Source organism: Rattus rattus, chromosome 1 (genome assembly GCF_011064425.1).
Source record: "Rattus rattus isolate New Zealand chromosome 1, Rrattus_CSIRO_v1, whole genome shotgun sequence".
Classification (NCBI taxonomy): Eukaryota; Metazoa; Chordata; class Mammalia; order Rodentia; family Muridae; genus Rattus; species Rattus rattus.
This window is the reverse complement of record NC_046154.1, coordinates 248,908,591-248,930,257: the sequence shown is the minus strand read 5'-3', so window position 1 is coordinate 248,930,257 and position 21,667 is coordinate 248,908,591. Positions and strand designations below refer to the sequence as shown.

At 50.6% G+C, this 21,667-nt stretch overlaps 2 protein-coding genes across 3 annotated transcripts in view; one reads left to right on the top strand and one right to left on the bottom strand.

Moving 5' to 3' along the window:
• Cpsf1 (cleavage and polyadenylation specific factor 1) overlaps positions 1-3,387 on the top strand; it is a 10,618-nt gene extending 7,231 nt beyond the window's left edge. The window contains exons 24-36 of the mRNA XM_032917416.1: positions 104-478; positions 1,125-1,241; positions 1,317-1,407; positions 1,492-1,576; positions 1,649-1,790; positions 1,867-2,019; positions 2,100-2,276; positions 2,350-2,416; positions 2,495-2,542; positions 2,622-2,777; positions 2,844-2,973; positions 3,045-3,183; positions 3,261-3,387. Coding sequence (XP_032773307.1) covers positions 104-478; positions 1,125-1,241; positions 1,317-1,407; positions 1,492-1,576; positions 1,649-1,790; positions 1,867-2,019; positions 2,100-2,276; positions 2,350-2,416; positions 2,495-2,542; positions 2,622-2,777; positions 2,844-2,973; positions 3,045-3,183; positions 3,261-3,308 — 1,728 coding nt within the window. The 3' untranslated portion in view covers positions 3,309-3,387. The remainder of the gene's footprint in view (positions 1-103; positions 479-1,124; positions 1,242-1,316; positions 1,408-1,491; positions 1,577-1,648; positions 1,791-1,866; positions 2,020-2,099; positions 2,277-2,349; positions 2,417-2,494; positions 2,543-2,621; positions 2,778-2,843; positions 2,974-3,044; positions 3,184-3,260) is intronic.
• Positions 3,379-21,667, bottom strand: Adck5 (aarF domain containing kinase 5). 2 transcript variants are annotated; one of them, XM_032917410.1, is made up of 15 exons: positions 21,538-21,667; positions 11,338-11,441; positions 10,135-10,284; positions 5,860-5,935; positions 5,539-5,739; positions 5,311-5,451; positions 5,119-5,232; positions 4,891-5,022; positions 4,728-4,811; positions 4,550-4,631; positions 4,408-4,486; positions 4,230-4,321; positions 3,901-4,153; positions 3,714-3,830; positions 3,379-3,633 (listed from the first exon to the last, which is right to left on the bottom strand). In XM_032917410.1, the coding sequence occupies exons 1-15, from the start codon at positions 21,547-21,549 to the stop codon at positions 3,522-3,524; spliced, it is 1,749 nt and encodes a 582-aa protein (XP_032773301.1). In that variant the 5' UTR covers positions 21,550-21,667; the 3' UTR covers positions 3,379-3,521. The 2 variants fall into 2 exon arrangements, with proteins under 2 accessions (XP_032773301.1, XP_032773302.1); XM_032917411.1 differs by having other exon boundaries at positions 3,383-3,633; positions 5,539-5,734.

The following is a 21,667-nucleotide window of genomic DNA, read 5'->3' as shown; positions in this document are numbered from 1 at the left end:
AAAAAAAAAGAAGGTGCCAGTGGCTAGACCCTACTTAGGCATGGGGTAGAAGGCTAGGCCAGCAGCATATGGAAGACCTAGCACTTACTGTCATCTCTAACAGGTCCCCCACAACATCAACTTCCGTGAAAAGAAGCCAAAGCCATCCAAGAAGAAGGCAGAAGGTTGTAGCACTGAGGAGGGATCTGGAGTCCGGGGCCGTGTGGCACGTTTCCGCTACTTTGAGGACATTTATGGCTATTCGGGGGTAAGCAGATGGCTTGGTAAGGGCCTGGATTTGAGGATGGGCCCAACTCCAAGTGCACTCAAAAGTGCCTGTCCCCAGGTCTTCATCTGTGGACCTTCACCTCACTGGCTCCTGGTAACTGGCCGTGGGGCTCTGCGTCTGCACCCCATGGGCATTGATGGCCCCATTGACTCCTTTGCTCCATTCCACAATGTGAACTGCCCCCGTGGTTTCCTGTACTTCAACAGACAGGTAGGAGGCTTAATCTAGTTCCTTCCTATGCCACTGACATTGCCCTGGGCCAGAGCAGCTGTGGAAGCAGCGGGCCAAGACAGTGTAGATCAGTGGGGCCAAGAGGTCCAACTCTAGACAGTGGGGGCATGGAGGACTGACTGGTAGGGTCAGTGTCACTTGGGGTACACCCTGAATTCATTGCTCTAGTGTAGCCTCAGACTTTGTTCCAGTCAGGCTGAGCTGGCTTTACCTCTGTTCTGCCTCTAAGCTTCTGTATGGCTGTGGCAGGCACATGCCTCTGAGTCTTTAACCTGTGCCACCCAGATGGCAGCAGAATTAGACCCTGAGAGGGCAGATGCTTTCTAGGAGTAATGACACAGAAGTGTTGTTGAAGGGTGGCCTGGGTGGGCGATACTGGCTCCTTACTATTGTGTTCAGTTCCTGGGGTCCTCCTTGCTGGCTGCCTCCAAGTGTCCTCTGGCCCTGGCCTTCCCATGCCCTGTGCTTTTGTGCCTCAACATGAAGTGAGCCTAGACTGTCAGGCTACTGAAGCTTTACCCTCTCCAGGCAGACCTGATGTCCCATTTTCACAGCGCCAGAAAACATTTTGGGAGGCCTAGATTCATTGGCCCTGCCCTGACTCTGCTGCCCACTGCACCCCTAGGGAGAGCTGAGGATCAGTGTCCTGCCTGCCTACCTGTCCTATGATGCCCCATGGCCGGTCAGGAAGATTCCACTCCGATGCACAGCCCACTATGTGGCCTACCACGTGGAATCCAAGGTCTGTCCTTCTCCTACATCCCCCAGGCACCTTCTGAGCCTGGCCTCTGGAATATGACACCCTCTAACACCACAGGTATATGCTGTGGCCACCAGTACCAACACACCTTGCACTAGAATCCCACGCATGACTGGCGAGGAGAAAGAATTTGAGGCCATTGAGAGAGGTAAGTGACACTTGAGGGTATGGTTGGGCAGAGCTTGGCTGTACACTTTGTTTACAAGGTGACTCATTATCTTTGTCCCTACAGATGACAGATACATCCACCCCCAGCAGGAAGCCTTCTCCATCCAGCTCATCTCCCCAGTCAGCTGGGAGGCCATCCCCAATGCCAGGTAAGGATGGATCTACAGGGACTGCTCTCTGCTCGGAGGTGGGAAATGCTAACACAGCCTGGCTTCATGCAGGATCGAGCTAGAGGAATGGGAGCATGTCACGTGCATGAAGACAGTGTCACTGCGCAGTGAGGAGACCGTGTCAGGCCTAAAGGGCTATGTGGCTGCTGGGACCTGCCTCATGCAGGGGGAGGAGGTCACGTGCCGTGGGCGGGTAAGGGCCTTGGGGGGGGGTTTGGGAGCCCTGAGTAGACCATCTGCCATCTCCATACATTCCCTTGCCTCCCCAGATCCTGATCATGGATGTGATTGAAGTAGTGCCTGAGCCGGGGCAGCCCCTGACCAAGAACAAGTTCAAAGTCCTGTATGAGAAGGAACAGAAAGGGCCCGTGACTGCGCTGTGCCACTGCAATGGCCACCTGGTGTCAGCCATTGGCCAAAAAGTGCGTTATTTCTCCCCTCCCTCCTGCAGCAGCTGTTCTGTCTGCAGCAGCTCCTCTGCTCACCACCTCCTGCCCTGCAGATCTTCCTGTGGAGCCTGCGGGCTAGCGAGCTGACTGGCATGGCCTTCATCGACACCCAGCTGTACATCCACCAGATGATCAGCGTCAAGAACTTCATCCTGGCAGCAGACGTCATGAAGAGCATCTCACTGCTGCGCTACCAGGAGGAGAGCAAGACGCTCAGCCTGGTGTCCCGGGTACTCACAGGGCCAAGCATGCTGGCGGGTGCCGGGCCAAGGCCAGCCTTAACACTGTCCTTCCCCTTCCCAGGATGCCAAGCCTTTGGAGGTATACAGCGTGGACTTCATGGTGGACAATGCCCAGCTGGGCTTCTTGGGTAAGTATGTGGGTCCGTGGGAGGTTATCCCAGCGGGGTGTGGGTAGCTGAGGTTAACTCTGGGACTCTGTTCATCAGTGTCTGACCGAGACCGCAATCTTATGGTGTATATGTATCTGCCAGAAGGTGAGTGGTCCCTCTCTGACCTCTTCCCGGGCTGGGTACCAAGCAGTGGGTTGGCCATGACCTGAGTTCCTGTGTCCAGCCAAAGAGAGTTTTGGGGGCATGCGCCTGCTGCGCCGAGCAGACTTCCATGTGGGTGCCCACGTGAACACGTTCTGGAGGACCCCATGCCGAGGTGCTGCTGAGGGGCCCAGCAAGAAGTCGGTCATGTGGGAAAACAAGCATATCACATGGTTTGGTGAGTGCTGGGACAAGGGTGTCTAGGGATGGGAGGGCCAGCCTGGCTCACACAGCATCTCCTCAGCAACCCTTGATGGTGGCATTGGGCTCCTGCTGCCCATGCAAGAGAAGACATATAGACGACTGCTGATGCTGCAGAATGCACTGACCACCATGCTACCCCACCACGCTGGCCTCAACCCCCGAGCCTTTCGGTGAGTGTGCCCCTTCCCTGGTCTCTCCCTGTACTCCAGATGTGCTCTGACCTGTCATGTCTGCCCCCCAGAATGCTGCATGTAGACCGGCGCATCCTGCAGAATGCAGTACGCAACGTCCTCGATGGAGAACTGTTGAACCGTTACCTATACCTCAGCACCATGGAGCGCAGTGAGCTGGCCAAGAAGATAGGCACCACACCTGACATCGTGAGTGACGCCCCCACCCTAGCCCCTCTGCCTCATCTGCCCTTCCTGTCCACACCTTTACCTCCCATCATCCACAGATCCTGGACGACTTGCTGGAGACAGACCGCGTCACGGCTCACTTCTAACTCTAGGATGCCACACCCTGCTGTTGTATACCTCCCTCTTCCCGTTTTGTATAAAACACAAAGAAAACAATTTCTTTCAGACGAGCGTGGTCATCATGTTTAAGAACCCCATAGTGTATCCCCCATTCCAGGCCCCAGGTTGTAGATATCTGTGCGCTGTGCCCATGCCGGATGGAAACTGCTCGCCCCTGGCAGTCATTCTGGCTCAGGGAACTACATCTCCAGGAACTGATAGACCTCCTCAGTCTCAGCCTTGGGGGCAAAGCCCAGGCGGACCATAACACGCAACATGAGGGCGGTGAACCGCATGGCTAGGATCTCCAGCCTGGAGGGCAGGTTAAAGGGTCATCAGTTGACGGGAAGCAGACCGGGGCCAGCCAACCGTCCACCCCCATGTTCACTCACCTCAGAATCACCTCAAACTTTAGTGCCTCCCAGATGACCTTGATGTGGCGCAGGAGGCGGCTGCTGTAAATGCCTTGGTACGCTGCACCCACCAGGCGGCTCCAGCCCCAGACAGCACTGCATCAGATACACACATCAGCCTGCTAACCTGCTGAAGCACCTCCTGGCTTCCCCTTGGGGCACCAACCTCTTGGCCATGAGGAAGTAGCGGTCCACAGGGGTGCCCAGGCTGGAGTTGATAGCGCGCACTGTGTTGATGTTTCGCAGCACTAGCAGCATGGGCCGCGGCAATGACTTGAGCACTTCCATTATGCCGTCAAAGTGTTCACGGGCCATGTCTTGCATGTAGGCCGCCTCCTCCCGGCTTATCAGGTGGGAACCCCACAGCTGGCCCAGGCGCACAGGTCGCTGCATGAGCACCTCAGAGAAGAGCATGTAGTCTGTGGGAAAGGCAGGGGTCCCTGGGTTGCTGCCCAGTGGCAGGCTTCTGCCTGTTCCACCCTGGCAAACACCTACCTTGGACCCCAAGTGCGGCTGCATGTGTCTTCATTGCAGCATCGTCCCTCAGGATGATGGCCCGCCACAGCTGGCACAGGGAGGATCGGTCCCTGCGGGAAGGCCTTGCTGTGAGCTCCAAGCTGCAGGAGAGGAGCCCAAATGCAGCCTGCTCCCCTCATGCCTGGCCCCAGCTTACTTCTCGTCCAGGAACTGGTAGAGCCCATGGTCCAGGAGCACCAGCTCTGCTTTTCCATCTGGACCTTTCCGCACCAGAACTAGGAACACAGCATGTCAGCTCAAGCCACCCCTCTGGGATCCCACCCTGGGGTCTTTCCTACCATTGCCAGGGTGGGGGTCAGAGTGAATGAAGCCAGTGTGGAATATCTGTTCAGCAAAGGTCTGGATCAGCTTCGTTGCTACCTAGTGAGAACACGGGAAATGTATGTCAGTAACCATGGCCCGGCACCCACTGTCCTGCCCCAGCCCCCGCTGTCCTGCCCAGTACATGGTACTCACATCCTGCACTGCCAGCCCCTGACTCTTGATGCCCTCCATGTCATTCACCTTACAGCCATCACAGAAGTCAGCTGTCAGCACCCGCTGAGAGAGAGTAAGAGGCTGAGTGAGCTCAGCAGGGTATGTGTTGCCCTACCCTCAGGGACAGCTCTACGCAGCCCACCTTGCTGGACTTGTCCCAGTACACCCGAGGGATAACAACATGGTGGAAGTGCTTTAGCTCCTGAGCACAGCGCTCAGAATTCCGGCCCTCATTCTCGAAGTCCAGCTCCTGGGCCAAGGTCCCCTTCAGGTCCTACAGGTTCCATATGGGCAGACGGATCAGTCAGGTCCAAGTTTAGCATGTGCCACTGGCTGCCACGCCCCGCCGCCTGCTATGGGCAGCACCTACCTGTAGGACCCAGCTGAAGCCGAAGCTGGGGTGCATGAGCTCCACGAGCCGCAGCAGGAGTTCCAGGGTGTACACATCCCCATCAAAGCGGTCTCGTAGGTCAATGTACTGGACCTGCAGTAGGCCAGGGTACACTGAAACCCGGGGTCACTGCTGACCCAGGGGCCATCTAATGTGCAGCAGCATAGATACCTTCACAGCTACAGCAGTGCCATCGTGTAGCTTGGCACGGTGCACCTGAGCCAGGCTTGCAGCAGCTATCGGCTCATAGTCAAACTCCTGGAAGAGCTCACTAGGGAGTGCCTGGAAGTCTTCAAGGAACAACTCATCCACCTGGCAAGAATGTGTACTAGGGGTCATTGCAGGACTGATAAGGTACCCCCCCTCCCCCCTTCCCTCCGTCCCATCAGCTGGGCTCACCTCCCGGAAGCCCCGAGTAAGGGCTTTGTCCTCCAGCACACGCAGCGTCTGGATGTACTCAGTTGGCAGCAGGTGGTTGAAGGAGCACAGCCCTTGGCCCAGTTTCACGTAGAGGCCCCCATTGCTGATGGCTCCAGCCACCAGGGCATCAGCCGCACGCTGGTGACATGCAGACATGATCTCCACATACTTCGGGCTGTTCTGACCACAGGCATAGGGAGAGGCTGGGGACAGGCGGCCAGCCACACCGTGGTCCTCCCAGGACCCACCACCTCCAGTGTTCCCCTCCCCCCACCATGTGCTTAGGATATGAGGACAAACCTCTTCCACTCCTCGAAGGACAACATTCGTGCACCACCAGTAGTCCAGGGAGATGAAGAAGCCAATCTTCACAGACCTACAGGCAGAAGCAGCTTAAGCACCAGGCGGGTTAAAGAGTAGGTTGGTCCTTGTGGGACTTCTAAGCCCGAAGTCTTGCCTCTCCCATCAGCCTCTATGTGCAAAGTGAGACTGGGCTGAGGTTCAGTCTAGTAGCCAGGGTCCTTGTGAGCTCAGGATACTACCCCACTACTCGTGACAGTATCCTGAAAGTGCCCAGATTACCGAGTGCCAGTGGTTAAGAGGGGAGGGAGCAGTGACGGGCATGGCAGAATCATGGTCCCAGAAAGGTACTTGGCAAAAGGGAAAAAGTAGAACGTTCTCTAGGAACCAGGCAAGGGCTGGTGAGATGGCTCAACCAGTAAAGGCATTGCCACCAATCCCGTTGATCAGAATTCAATCTCCAGAACTCACGTGAATCAACTCCCCAGTTTGTCTTCTGACCTCCACATGGATAGCACAGTGCACTTTGACACATACACAATAAATAAATACATGAAAAAAAAATAAGCCACAGAAGCCGGATTACCCACCACTGTGAGGACACCCCACACTATAGGCTACAGTGAGCAGCCTTGATCTGCAGGAAGGCTCAGGACTCCAGTTGGAGGGGTCTTACAAGTGGATGACCTCAGTCGGGTCCCACTTCTGGCTACCACAGGAAAGCACGTAACTAAAAAGGTGGCAGGTCACTGACCTGACGTAAAAGGGTTCTTTCTCTTTCTGGGATTTCTCTTCCTTCCCTAGCTTTGGAAGCAAGGAAGAAGTCAATCCATACCCAGAAACTGCGAAACTCCACAAACTTTATCTTCCCACTCAGCAGAACACAGAAGGCACTGCAGTTGCTACTGACTGAGCGAAGAAGCCAGGGATGTTCTGAGCTCCCCCTTGGAATATCCCTCTTAGGCAGTGTAGACCTAAAGCTTTCTGGTACTTCGAGATAAGAACAGTGGTAACACCCACAGCAACTGAGGGCTGGGCAGTCAGAAACACAAAGGGAAGAAACAAGATGGTGACTGGGAGAGGAAATATCTACTTGAACCTGTCTCTGCTCTCCAGGGCTGGTCAATATGAGGTGTGTGTGGATACAACACAACCCCAGCTCTCAACTCCATGGCAAAGCACCAGCTCCTAAGAGAGGCTGACTCTGAAGCTGGGCAGAGAACTACCAGCCTGGAGTACAATGTTCTATATACTAATGCCAGAAGAGTGAAAAATGCCCCAAAGGGTCATGGGAAGGCTAATGGTGAAATCTGGGTGTAGACACAGGTGATCAAGCTTGGGATCGACGACAAAAAACATCCAGAACAGTCTTTGCAACAGAACAACACAGGTGACACGGAATAAAACAGGTGTCTGAGTCCAAGCTCATGTCAATGAACTAGTGAATCTGTAAATGGTAGAAAGGAATTACAGGAAGATGCCAAATAGTTAATGTTGAAAAGAGTGACTGGAGTAGAAAAATCACCATTCAATAATTCATCCAGAATGTATCAGCGAGAGACATTATCATAAAACACTGTTAAATACTGAGGTGACAGAAAAGAAAGGCTGGAGTGTGTGGCACACGCCCTGAGGGGTGTCTGTGAGTTCAAGGCCAGCCTAGTCTACAGGATAGCCAGGTTGTGATACAGAAAAACCCTGTCTAGGGAAAACAAAACAACAACAACCAAACAACAACACAAACAACACTACCAATTACTGGATTTAAGAGATAAACTGAAAAAAAAACAAAAAAAAAAGAAAAAAAAACAAAAAAAAAAAAAAAAAAAAAAAAAAAAAAAAAAAAAAAAAATTTAGGGCCAAAAAAAGGGGGTGGGGGATTTCCCAGGGGGAAAAAAAAAAAAACCCCGGGTTCGGCCCCCGGCCCAAAAAAAAAAAAAAAAAAAAAAGAACCAAGAGATAAACTGAGGTTATGTGTCACTAGGCTGGACACGGAAGAATCTAAAATATACTTCTATGTTGTTCCAGCCAGAAGAGCAGCAAGTACTTTAGCCAGACTTGACTGGAGGACATACTGTGCAAACCCATCCCAAAGGAGGCAGGACAATAACTATTCCAACCTTTGGCCCCACAATTCCAGTGGTCCCTCAGCAGTGAACATGGTCCAGGCACAGTATCCTCTGACAAACCTTTATTTACCCAGCAGACAGCTGATCAAGGGGCCCCTCCCTGCCTTTGGCCCTAGGACCACAAGGAAGGGAGAGGCAAAGAGATCTCTGTGAGTTCAAGACCAGCCAGAGGGGAAAAAGGGGGCGGGGGGAGCTGGGGATTCATAATCTCTCTGACTCCTAAATGCTAGAATATACCCCTATTCCTGGTAACTATAGTTATATAAAGAATATTCTTGTTTACATGAAGTAACACATGTTATGGCACAGGAGTGGACTAACGGAGCACTGAGTTTTACTGTACAGCACTGGTTAGTCCGAAGCTCACTATGTAGACCAGGTTGGCATCAACCACAAAAGATCCGATTGCTCTGCCTCATAAGTGCTGGGGTTAGAGGTGTGTACCACCACCCTCAGCCACTTCCGGATCCTTGAAATAACTGCACAACAGAAAAGGAAGTAGGGCCTGTTAGCTGCACACCTCAAATCCCCAGCACTTAGGAAACTGAAATAGAAGGACCACAAGGTCTGTAAACAATGCCATCTCAGATGTTTAATGAAAACTAGGTGTAGAGGCATATGTCTTTTAACCCAGCACCTGGGAGGCCAGAGGCAGAAGAATCTGTAAATGTGAGGCCAGCCTAATGTACTTAAGTTCTAGGCCTGCCAGGACTACATAGTAAAACCTTGTCCCAAAGCCAAAAAAGGGGAAAGAGACTCAAGGCTCTACAACAGAGAAAATTCCTGCCCCAGGCAGTCGGAGAGCTGGGTACCTCCAACCTTCAACCCTGTTGTTCCTCCGCCCTCCGCCCCTCTGTCTTATACATCAGTATGCTCCTCGGCCCCTCTGTCTTATACATCAGTTATGCTTCTAGCCTTTCTTTGTTCATGGTGAGCTGGCCTGAGTTATTCCCCAGCTCACTCTTCCCTTAGGCTCCTCCTGACTGCTGTTCTGTGTTTTGTGGGGCCCTGAACCCAGCTAAAGATGCTTCTCACGTCTTCCTGGCCTGGTCCCTATAAACTCTTCCAAATAAAAAACAGAACCTGGGGTTGGGGATTTAGCTCAGTGGTAGAGTGCTTGCCTGGGAAGCGCAAGGCCCGGGGTTCGGTCCCCAGCTCCGAAAAAAAAAACCAAAAAAAAAAAAAAAAAAAAAAACAGAACCTGGAGGTCCAGGAGAACCAATGTTTGAACGTGCCCTCAGTGCCTGGCCAAGGCCCGTTGGCCCCTAACAGTGAACTGCGAAGCCTATTTCTCACGGGTCAGAGTGGGCTGCACAGGAGAAGCTGAATCTGCAAGGTCCCTACACAGTGCAGCAGGCAGCACAATTAGAGTAAGGACATTAGGTTCTGTTCTCAGCAGCTCCAGCCCTGGGAGAACTCGGGGCCTATAGTGCACAGGAGACCTTGTTAGCCTGTCAATGGGGATGCCTCAAAGCTCCAGGCAAAACCAACCAGAAGGAAAGGTGTGGACGGCTTCAAGGTTGGAAAGAGGTATCGAACCACAGACGTGCCCGTGGAATAACTGGACTGCATCTCAGTGATGTTTCTTATCACATGCCTAAGGACTCAGGGACCTAAACCTTTCCTGAGAAGGTGGATCCTGCTCAGGGAGGCAGCAGTGTCCAGAGCAAGATGCCACCCTGCACCATGAGACCCTGACCTCCACCAGGTCAAAGACATTAAGGTTAAGGCTTCTCTTGTTAACCAAGTTAAGAGAATATTAATGTTAATGAGGCTTTTCTCATTAACAAGGCCCAGTGAGGCTGGGCTATCAGCTAGAGGAATTCCCACACTGGGAGAGGAAGGAACGTTGCAGAAACCCTTCCCCACTGTGCTAGAAGTGAGGTGGCAGTTTCCAAGCTCCATGACTGAGACACCATATCTCCCTGGATGGTAGGGTAAGGGCAGCTTCTCTATGTCCAGGGCTGGTGCCCTTGCCTTTAAGGCCATGGCTGATCTGGTAAAGTCTGTTGAAGGTTTAGTTAGTACAAGTTTTGGGGAACTCTTAGCATTGTCCCCTGACCTGCCTACATGCATCCCTTGAGGACAGGGATATGGGGAAGGCCATCCCACCCAACCTATAGCAGGGCTGGCCTTGCCCTCCGACCTGCCAAAGCGCCCAATGCCATCTATTGCCAGTCGCAGCTTCCTCCTCTCCGATGCCTCTGCCATGAAATAATGGGCTCCAAAGAGGAAGGGCGTGCCCACCACAGTGGCAGAGAATGTCCTCCTCCACAGCAGCCTGGTCCTTGAGGTCCTGTGGAAACATGGGCAGAGGCTGGAAGTGCTGCTCCTACCCAAGGAAGCTGGGGCCTCAGTTTCCCTCTTTCCTGCCATTGCAGAACCAATTCTAAGTCCTGTCTATAGGACCACGTGAGCACCTGAGGACACCCGCCACATTCAAAGCCCTCTCACTAGATCACACACAGCACAGATGCTAGAGGAGCAGGTCTTGAACCCTAGCCCTGGCCACTGATATGAAGATAGATCAGTAGAGGTCTGCAGTCTACAGCCTGGACCACCATCTTTATCCCCGTTGTGATGTTGTGAGAGATTCTGAGTGACAGAAAGTGAAACCTGGTGGCCAACACAAACCAAACTAAACAAGTGTGCAAAACAAGGAACAGAATTGGGTTCCATGGGCTGGAGAGATGGCTCAGTGGTTAAGGTCACTGACTGCTCTTCCAGAGGTCCTGAGTTCAATTCCCAGCAACCACATGGTGGCTCACAACCATTGGTATTGGGATCCGATGCCCTCTTCTGTGTATCTGAAGACAGCAACAGTGTACACACATATATTATAAATAAATAAATCTTAAAAAAAAAAAAAAAAAAAAAGAATAGGGCTTCCTATTGCCCAACATCCACATAGGCTGCATACAGTATTGGCAGGAGCGTTGACCATGTTCACAGCCTTCTGTCTCTGTCACGGGACATGAAAAGGGCCTCCCCCTGCTCACAGAGCCATGCAGCTCCATGTCTCTTCCGGCCACTCTCACCCCTTACTAATGCCCCAGTGAGACACTTCCGCTCTCTGTCTGTAAATGAGCCCTGTACCTTTGACAGAGTGGGTACCTCCATTTGTAGTCCTCCCAATCTGCCAATGTCTGCTCATCACAAAGTTCTTATCGGAAGCCCCTGTCTCTGCAGTCACAGTTAGGAACTCTGTGGTCTCAGGTTCAAGACACCTCAGGAAGATACAAACCCAGCAAAGAAAAAAATCTGGTGTGGGCCTCTCCATCTTTGTGATCCCACAGTCATCTTCCTACCTGGGAAGGGTGCCTGCCTCTGGCTGTGGGGGTCCCATTACCTTGCCAGCGGGCTCTTGAAGTTTCTCCTGAAGAATATGGCGGGGCACGGCCAGGGCTTCTGCCTGCTCTGCAGCAGGGTGGAGTGGAAGTGGCACAGTCGCATCTGTGAAGAAGGAAGACAGCAAGGCTTGGGACACAGGACACAGCCCATGCTCGGCAGTGTCTGGCACCTACAGAGACCCGGAGTGAACTCTCCCTCAGTGAGGGCTGTCCGTGCTCCCAGGGCTCCAGGCAGGAAGCTGGCTAGATACCAGCCTTAGCAATGAAGGCACAGGCTGCCTACAGGATAAGAAACCTAAGGCAGGAAAGGACAGACATTCCGGAAAATGCCTCCTCTCTGAGGGAAGAAAATGTATCCTAACCTGGCTTGTCTGTGGTAAGCGCCAACATCGCATATGTGGTGGCACCCTTTACCTGCCACTTACTATTTCTTGGTGCTGACACCACTAACCAGTGACCATAGGAACTGGCCACACCACGGGAGAAGTGTCAGCAAATGCCCACTCGCCAATTCTAAGAGGGTCATCTTACAGAGTACCTTGTATGTTGGGCCTTGTTCTGAAAGCAAAAGGTTCAAGGAGAGTTGACACTGGAAATCTGGGCCAAAGCCACAGCTGGGGAACCACAGATCCAACGAGGAAGTGTCAGTTGCTGTTTTGCTAAATGAACATGATCTGCCCATCAAATTAACTGTTGCCAACACACACACACACACACACACACACACACACACACACACACACACACACACGCATAGATTAGCGCTACCACCACCATCGGTCAGCTTCCTTTGGCAATGGGGACAATAACTGCAGACAGTCATAACTGGTCACAGTGCCAAGAATATGTAAGTGACTGTCTCAGCTATAAGCAGGACAGCTATAATCAGCCCTCCCCTTTCAAAGCATGGGAACACCGCAGGAGAGGTGTGAGAGCCCAAGGATGGGGTAGAATTCTTCTCTGGGCCTGACATGGCTACTGCACTCTTGAACACATGGTAGCTGTGATTACCTGCATAGACTTGTGTAAGACTGAACCTATCAAAATAGCCTGTTATGAAGAAAGAATGACTGGGCAGTGAACCATAAGGGCCTGTGCTTCTGTGAAGCAGTGACCCATGCTCCTGACTATAATGAACTTCACTGGTACAAACACAACACACACACACATGTACATGCACACCCACATGCATGCTTGCACACATACATGCATACCCACGAATACACACACGCATGCGCACACATGTGCACATGAGCATGCGTGTGTGCAATTGTGTACACACACACAGAGGTGGTCACACACAAGACTTGAAATAGAAAATGCACTAGTTGGGAAGAAGAGAATCACTAGAGTGGGAAGAGGAGAGCAGGGAACAACTGCTGGGATACAGTTAAAATGTTACAATGCATTAGATACATGTGTCAAAGTGTTAGAGTAAAACTGGTTATTATGGGCTGGCCATGGTGGCACATGCCTTTAACCCTAACACCAGAAGAGGAGAGGCAAGTAGATCTCTTTCTGACTTAGAAGCCAGTTGGTCTACAGGACAAGTTTAAGGCCCAGGGCTATACAATGAGACCCTGCTTCAAAACAAAAGAAAAGAAAACAGGGTGGGGTCTGGAGAGAGGGTTCAGTGGTGAAGAACACTGCTTATCCAGAGGACCCGGTTTGAATCCCAGCACCCACAACTATCCCAGTTCACAACTAGAACTGGAATCTGCTGCCCTCTTCTGGACTCCACAAGAACCCGGCACGCATGGAGTGCACAGCCACCCAGACAGAACACCTTACGCATAAAATAAACATTTAAAACCTTTTCTTTTCTTTTTCTTTTCTCTGTGTAGTCCTGGCTATCCTGGGACTCACTTTGTAGACCAGGCTGGACTTGAACTCACAGAGATCTGCCTGCCTCTGCCTGCCAAGTACTGGGATTAAAGTGTGTGCCACCATGCCTGACAATCGGCTAAGTTTAAAAAGAAACTCATGGGGTTGGGGATTTAGCTCAGTGGTAGAGCTTGCCTAGGAAGCGCAAGGCCCTGGGTTCGGGTCCCCAGCTCCGAAAAAAGAACCAAAAAAAAAAAAAAAAAAGAAACTCATTGCTATGTATAATTAGTATATACTACTAAAATGCCCTTATCACCATTATTACTCAAGGTAGGATCACATTATGTAGCTTGGCTGGCCCAGAACTCATCATAAACCAGGCTGGCCTCAAACTCACTGTTTTCCTAATGCTGGGATTAAAGGGGTGCATGAAGCTAGAGATGGCCCAGTGGTTTAGAGTACTTCCTGCTCTTCCACAGGACCAGAGTTTAGTTCCCAGCACCCACTGGGTCACTCACAACTGTTGTACCTCCAGCTCTAGAGGATCCCAAGCCTCTAGTGTCTGAGGGCTAGACACATGTGCACACACCCACATGCAAACACATAAACACTCTCACATAGTAGTTAATAATGATGATAATAATAATAATAATCTTTTTTAAAAGGTATGTATTAGCACAGCTGGCAATAAAATATTAAAAATAGGGCTAGAGAGATGGCTCAGTGGTTAAGAGCACTGATTGCTCTTCCAGAAGTCCTGAGTTCAATTCCCAGCAACCACATGGTGGCTCACAACCATCTGTAATGGGATCCGATGCCCTTTTCTGGTATGTCTGAAGCAACAGTGTACCCACATACATACAATAAATAAATCTTAAAAAAAAATTCTAATTAAACCTACTGAGAACCCAGAGGCAGAACACGGCCCCCATCTGGAGAACTATAGGCGTGGACCACACATGTGACCTGAGAGATGTTCACGGAAGCCCTGGAGCAGGTCTACCTAGAAAAGCACTATTGCTCATGGCTCCTAGGCCTCTCTTAAAATGGGGTCTCACTGTATTGTTGCTAGCCTCAAACTGCTGGGCTCAGGAAGTCCTTCCTCCTGGCTGGGCTTATGAGTAACTAGGACTATTGGCCATTACCACTTGTTCCTGACCTTTAACAGTGAAATTTTCTAGGAATTCGGGGTTGGTTTATATTCAGAGTACGGAGTGCCAAGCCCACAAGCAGACATGAACACTATCTCAAACACTAAACCAAATCCACAGGCTCCGGTGTTTTCTGGCCGAGGCGCACTGTCCTGCTAATGATGAAAATGACACAGAAGTCAAAGGGGCAGGTCTAGGATCTGTCCTCCTCTGACTGAACTCTCAGCTCTGCAGGACCAGATGCAGTGGACCTTGGATTTTAAGGAAACAAGGGGCTCAGAGAACAACCCGGGCAGATGGGAGACTTGGGAGACCTGTAGATGCCATCAACTGGGCTGCTCCTGGCAGGAGGTGGCTTCAGCTGCCTCCGGTACCAATGGCAGTGCAGGAGAGGAGACCTGAAGAATGGGAACTGCCTAGCGTTCAGAGCAGGAGCAGTCATGACTCAGCTGGGGCCTAGGGCCCAGCTCCTCCCCAGTGTCACACTAAAGTGACACACACAGGTACCAGTTAGCAGTTGTCTCTACAACTGGACAATAGAATTTTGACTGAGAGTAGGGTCTGCTCCATAAGAAAAGGAGGTGCCGGGTTGGGGATTTAGCTCAGCGGTAGAGCGCTTGCCTAGCAAGTGCAAGGCCCTGGGTTCGGTCCCCAGCTCCGAAAAGAAAAAAAAAAAAGAATAAAAGAAAAGGAGGTGCCTACAATTAGGGAGGATCTGAGGGGTCCCAGAATTATCCAGCAGTGAGGAAGTTAAGGGAAACTGTGCCAAGAACCCCAATAGAATATAAGACCTACTGCCTGCCAACTGAGATTCTATCTCATACTTGATGCCTGATTCTCCAGCTCTCCTTCCTTTCTTTCTTCTTTCTTCCTTTCTTTCTTTCTTCTTTCTCTTTTTTCCTTTTTTTTTTTTTTTTTTTTTTTGAGACAGGGTTTCTCTGTCTAGCCCTGGCTATCCTAAAAGAAACTTGTTCTATAAACCAGGCTGGCCTTGAACCCAGAGATCTGCATGCTTCTGTCTCCCAAGTGCTGGGATAAAGGCATGCACCATGACTGCCTGGCACCTTCCAGTTTCTTAAAAGTTTTATTTCCTTATTTATCTTATGCATGTGAGTGTTTTGTCTGAATATATGTGTGTACCACATAAATGACTGGTACCCATAGAGACTGAGGACAGAGAGGGCATCAGATTCCTGGGACTCGAGTTATGCACAATTAGGAGCTACCATGGAGGTGCTAGGAATCGAACTTAAGTCGTTTTGAATAGCAGCCAGTGTTCTTAACCTCTTATGCCACTCAGCCATCTCTCTAGCCCTTCCTCCAGGGATCTGAGGACAGAATATTTGCCAGGAGTATATCTGTGGGTGCCCACAAGAGGCTGTAGCATCAGATGTCTGAGAGTTGGAATTACAGGTGGTTGTGAACCCTCTCTCTGGTCTCCATTAGCAATTCTTTCTTTTTTGTTGCTGAAAGTGACTTGTGTGTTTTTTTTTATTTTTTTATTTATTTATTTATTTTGGTTCTTTTTTTCAGAGCTGGGGACCGAACCCAGGGCCTTGCCCTTCCTAGGTAAGCGCTCTACCACTGAGCTAAATCCCCAGCCCCGTGTGTTTTTTTTTTAAAGAAATATTTATTTTATGTATATGAGTACACTGTTGCTCTCTTCAGACACATCAGAAGAGGGCATCAGATCTCATTACAGATGGTTGTGAACCACCATGTGGTTGCTGGGAATTGAACTCAGAACCTCTGGAAGAACAGTCAATGCTCTTAACCTCTGAGCCATCTCTCCAGCCTGATTTGTTATTTTTATTTGTGTATGTGTGTCCATCTATGGGGATCGGCTCCTTGTGACTACATGCAAGTGCCTGAGGAGGGCAGAAGAGGGTATTGAATATCTGGACCTGGACAGTTGTAAGCTATCCAGTGTGAGTGAACCAAACCTGGGTCCTTTGCAAAAGCAGGAAGCATTCTTAACCATCTCTCCAGCCCATCACTGCCTCTCAAGCACAAAACCTCACCACGGGGACATGAAGAATGAATCCTTGCATGGGCGGTGCATATGGAAGTGTGTAGAGACTGTCTTAGCTAAGGTCACTCACTGTGTAACCCCAGTATTCAGGAGGTATTCACGGGAAGACAAGTTTCAAAGTCTTTAACCCAGCACTCCAGAAACAGAGGCAGGTGAATCTCTGTGAGTTAAAAGCCAGCCTGGTATACGTCATGATTTTCAGGCCAGCAAGAGTTACATACTGAGCCTGTGTCTCAAAAAGATATTTTTTAAAAATTAAGTATTAAAATATCTAGGGCAAAAACAACAACAAAAATTTCAAGTGGGAAGTCATCTTATTAATAATAGGTAGATGCAGGGACTGGAGAGATGGTTCAGATGTTAAAGGCTGGGCTCATAACCAAAAACAATAGGTAGATTCAAGTAGTGGGTGCCAACAGCTAGGCGTATACACCAGTTATTATTATCACTGCTCCTGCTGCCCAGTGATGCAGGAATGAGACGGTAGCCGCTAACTGGCAGGGAGGGGCTAACTACTTTGATCCCATACACGGGAGGAGACAGTCCCTATACTCAGTGAACAGACGCACTTCATATGCTGAAGAAAAACAACAATTACCTGTAATCCCAACACCAGTTGGCAAGGCAAAGAGAACCACTGAAACAAGGGCCAGTCGGGGTTACACAGTGATTTCCAGGCCAGCCTGGTGTACAAAGGTAAACCCCTGTTGCTAAGTAAAAGTAAAAAAGGGCTAAGTGTGCACAAGACCGGCATGATCTCCAGTGGCACAGGGGAGAACAAGTTACAGATTTTTCTAGAATATCAGAATCCCTGGTGTGAGGCGGCATTCTGTGAATGAAGTGGCTACTTTATGCAGAGGCACTAATCGGAGATGGCGCTGTGCCTGGCCTAGCTGGCATGAGACCGAGACTCTACTAGGACCTGACTTGGGGAAATTGTGTGTTTTCAGTTGTTTGTCTATTGAGATGGGGTCTCACTGTAGCACAGGCTGTCACCGAAGAAGGGGCTTTAAAGGACCAAGACGGTAAAGGCTGGAGATGCTACTCACGTCTGCAGGGTCCTGGCTTGTTGCAGACCTCTGGGTGACCCTGGATAGGCTCTTGGCTGTGGTACTTAGCTATCGACTCAAATTCATCTTCCTCAATAAACGTCAGATTCTTGCTTAAAAAGTATGACTTGAACTAGATTGCTGAGGGGAGGGCGGCAATCGGGGGAGGGCTGGGAGGGGAACACCCATAAGGAAGGGGAGGGGGGAGGGGGATGTTTGCCCAGAAACCGGGAAAGGGAATAACACTTGAAATGTAAATAAGAAATACTCAAGTTAATAAAAAAAAAAAAAAAAGTATGACTTACTGTGCAACTACAGAGTGAATTAAGCCCTCGGAACAGTGCCCAACATACCAACACTATGAGTGTGTTCAGCAGGCAAGCACCAAGGCCACAGTGGGATCAAGGATTCTCCACACAGCACTCCAAAGCTCTGTCCCTGTGCCAGCTCCCTGTTGGGCCCAATGCCTACTGCTCTCTCAAGCTAACCCAGATGACAATGTTTACTTTCCAGATTGAACTGTTTACTGAGTATCAACTTCCTACTACTTTGCTCTTTCCCTTTTCTTTCTCTTTCTCTCTCTCTTCCTTCCCTCCCCCAGCCCTCCCCCCCCAAAAAAAGGGTTTCTTTATTTTTTTTTTCTTTTTCTTTTTTTCAGAGCTGGGGACCGAACCCAGGGCCTTGCGTTTGCCAGACAAGCGCTCTACCACTGAGCTAAATCCCCAACCCCAAATGGTTTCTTTATGTAGCCCTGGCTGTCTTGGAACTCCCTCTGTGGACCAGGCTGACCTCAAACTCACAGATCCGCCTGCCTCTGCCTCCCCACGTGCTGGAATTAAAAGGTGTGAGCTTCCACTGCCCAGCTCCCACTGCTTTTCCAACAGGAAAAAAAAAATGGATTACTTCTCTGAGAAGTGAGACCATTTACAACACAGGCAGACAGGTCACACACTGAGAACGCAGAAAGACTTTCACTCACTGGGGCAAAGGGAGAGAGAGGACAGACCAAGAACTTCAAAGGGGCCACTGACTCAGGCATATCACCACTGAGAACACAGAAGCACAGAAATGACTAAGGCAGGCAGATGTGATGCAAAAACTCCTAGGGAAAGACCGGAAGCTAAGAGAGTAAGACAGGCGAGAAACGTCAACCGGAGATGATAGAAGCTGGGAAACGTCACACACTGAGGCCCTTCTGTGTTCACAAAAACCTGCCCAGAGAGTCACAGGCTGAACCCAGCATGAAGCCCCACCTTGTGTCAGGGCTGAGTGAGAAGGACCTGCAGATGGGGCCCTAAGTCAGCCCAGAGCTCCAAGCTGAGAGAGCCCACTTTCGCGACCAAAAACATCCACCCGGAAAGGTAAAGAGTCAGAAAGACTCAGACCAGTATCAGCAGGCTTGTCTGCAAAGAAGCCTGTGCTGTCTGAGCCAAGCAGCAGTCAGTTGTCAGCAGTGCCCTGGGTTTCCTGGTGACATAGGAATCTAGATGGCACCTCATACTGAAGATATATTGCAGAGGGGACAATGCCCTGGAAGGGCACCTCTGTCACACCCCTCATCTAGACATACACACTCAGAGCGTAATGCCATGAAAGGTCCGTGTTGGTGTTTATTATAAAGGACACTCTGACTCCCAGTGATCAACTACCACTGTCAGGAAACAGAGGCTGGACCATGCTGCCTTCTTCCCCACTGCCGGAACGGTACAAAAGGCTCTTGCAGGCCCATCCCTTCCCCTATCTGCACTGCAATGGAAGGGCTCTGGCTGCCTCTTATCCTTCCCCACAAAGGATGGAGAACAAAGATTCTTCTAGGAGGCGCCTGTTAATGCTCTCCCCCCACCAGGACTCATCCACAGTAAAAGGTCACAGTCAGGTAGGAGAAGCCAGTCTGGCTCTGGGCATGACATCAAGTAGATAAAGCCTTGTGCTGAAAAATCCAGAGCTTCCCTGGGTTACTGCCAAGGTTACTCAAATGCCTGGGTCCTTTTGAGATAGGATACCCAGAACCGTTTAAGCTGTCTTCTGAAATAGCCATCAAATGAGAAAGAATCTGAGGTCCCAAAAGGCAGAGGGAGCCAAGCCTACAGTCAGATTTGCCAAAACCCGAACGAATTTCAAATGAGAGCAGGTCTAGTGTCTCTGGTTCCTGACTCACAGGAAGTCAGTTCCATGACTGTGGAGAAAAATAAAGGCTGGAGAAAAGGTCAAGGAGGAGTGTCCTCTGGGCTAAAACAAGGCCATAGGGGCAGGGAAGTGCAGAAGACTCAGATAAGGGACCTAAAGATACTGTTTGCTCAAGCTCGGCTTGCAATGCTATAATGGGGAAAACACAAACTTTATTCTTGAGGTGAACCCAGAGTCTCCGTCTCCGTCTACCAGTACCCTCCTCTCCAGGTCCCTGCGATGACCACAGCTTTGCTGACTGCAGCCGCCTAGAACAAAACCGCCACACTGCTGGCAAACAGACAAAGAGGGTGTCATACATTTTCTCCCACCAGGAGAATGCTGCCTGGTGTACTGGTCTACGGTGACGCTGACCTGCAACTGTCGCATACCCCCTTCACTTCCTTCAGTTTAGACAGAGTGACAAACAGAGGCTCCCTGCACCTAGTTCTCCTGGGTTTGTTCTGTTTTGTTTTGTTTTTGACACTATGTGGCTTGAGACTCAGTATGTAGACCAGACTGGCCTTAAACTCATAGAAATCCTCCTGCCTCTGCCTCCATGTCTGGTAGTTTTCTTCCTTTTTACAAAGAACACATACATGCTCAGTCTGTCTGCAGAAAGAAACAGAGCTCTCTCCAGTGACTGCATGAAGCAACAAGACCATGCTCTAAGGAGAAGCATGACACAGAGGGCTAGAGGAAGGTGAGCAGTGTCCATGTAGGCCAGCAGCCTGCACCAAGAGAAAGACTCCCAAGACTCAGGACAGGGCCCTAAAAGAGGTGACTAGACCTTTAATAGGATAGATAGTCCAAGGCACCTCAACAGGACATTGAGACACAGGACACTTCCCAAAGTTAGTAGGTGACAGAGTAGGGATTTGAGCTAGAGGGAGTGGATGTTGTTACCAGGAACCTGCAAGGACTCGACTGTAGTGTGGAGCAACTCCTAACTAGAAGTTAAAACTCCCCTTTCCAGTAGGGTGGCGGGACACGGCTTTAACCCCAGCACTCAGGTGGTAGAGGCAGACAAATTTCTGTGAGTTTGAAATCAGTATGGTCTACAGAATGAGTTCCACGACAGAGGGAGCTAAAACAGAGTAACCCTACCTTGGAGTGGTGGGAGAAGCCAAAACAAAACAAAAAACAAACCCTTGCCTTTCTAGCCAGGCAGTGGTGGCCTATGGCTTTGATCCCAGCAAAGGATTTGAGTTGGAGGCCAGTCTGGTCTACAAAGCTAGTTCCAGGACAGCCTGGGCTATTACACAGAGAAACCCTGTTTCAAAGAAAAACAAACCAAAACGAACTCCCCAGGGATGTCTGGAGGCTTAAGTGACAAGTGACATGGATATGTGGAAAGGTTTTGCAACTGTAAAGGGCTGTGTTAAAGGCCAGCACGTGTCTCCCAGTCTCTGGACTGACAAGACTCTATCAGAAAGCACAACTCCAGCAGGGCTGCACACTGCAAGCCAAAAGTTAACCCAATTCCTCGGCTATCGTTATCTAAACCTACAAGGCCAGATATACTAGAAAAACAACTTCAGAGAAGTTTAAAAACAACACAACTGAAGAAGAGCCATACTCCAAGGACAGGGAATAGGCAAGGACTCCCCCAAGGCCAGAACAAGGGGCTATGGGAGCCAGGGCGTGCTAACACAGCGGCTATCATGGGGTTGTCTCCCTCCCAGAAGCAGGTAGAGAGTACAGAGCAGCCTCCCAGGGAGATCCGAGGGATGTGCTGAGGACAGACAGAGGCAGGAGGGAGAGGTTAAGGTTAAATGATGCTGAGTCTTCCTAAAGGCACTGGAGAAAAAAGGGGAACCGGAGATCTGAGAGTTTTCCAAAGCTTTGGGGTCGATGGGCAGGGCCCGGGCCTGGGTTGGGTCCAGAACCTCCGGGTACAGAGACAGACCCCGACGCAGGGATGCGGAAAGTAGAATCAGAGCCCCGGTCCAGGGCGTGTGGGGGCGGGGTCCTCACCGGCCGCCACATGTCCCCGGCAGTGCTCTCTTCCCGGTTTCGCCGCAGACGTCCCCGGTGCTCAGCCGACCCCGCGAAAGAATAGGCAATGCGCTTGCGCACCGGCCCACACACTCCACACAGACCTGGG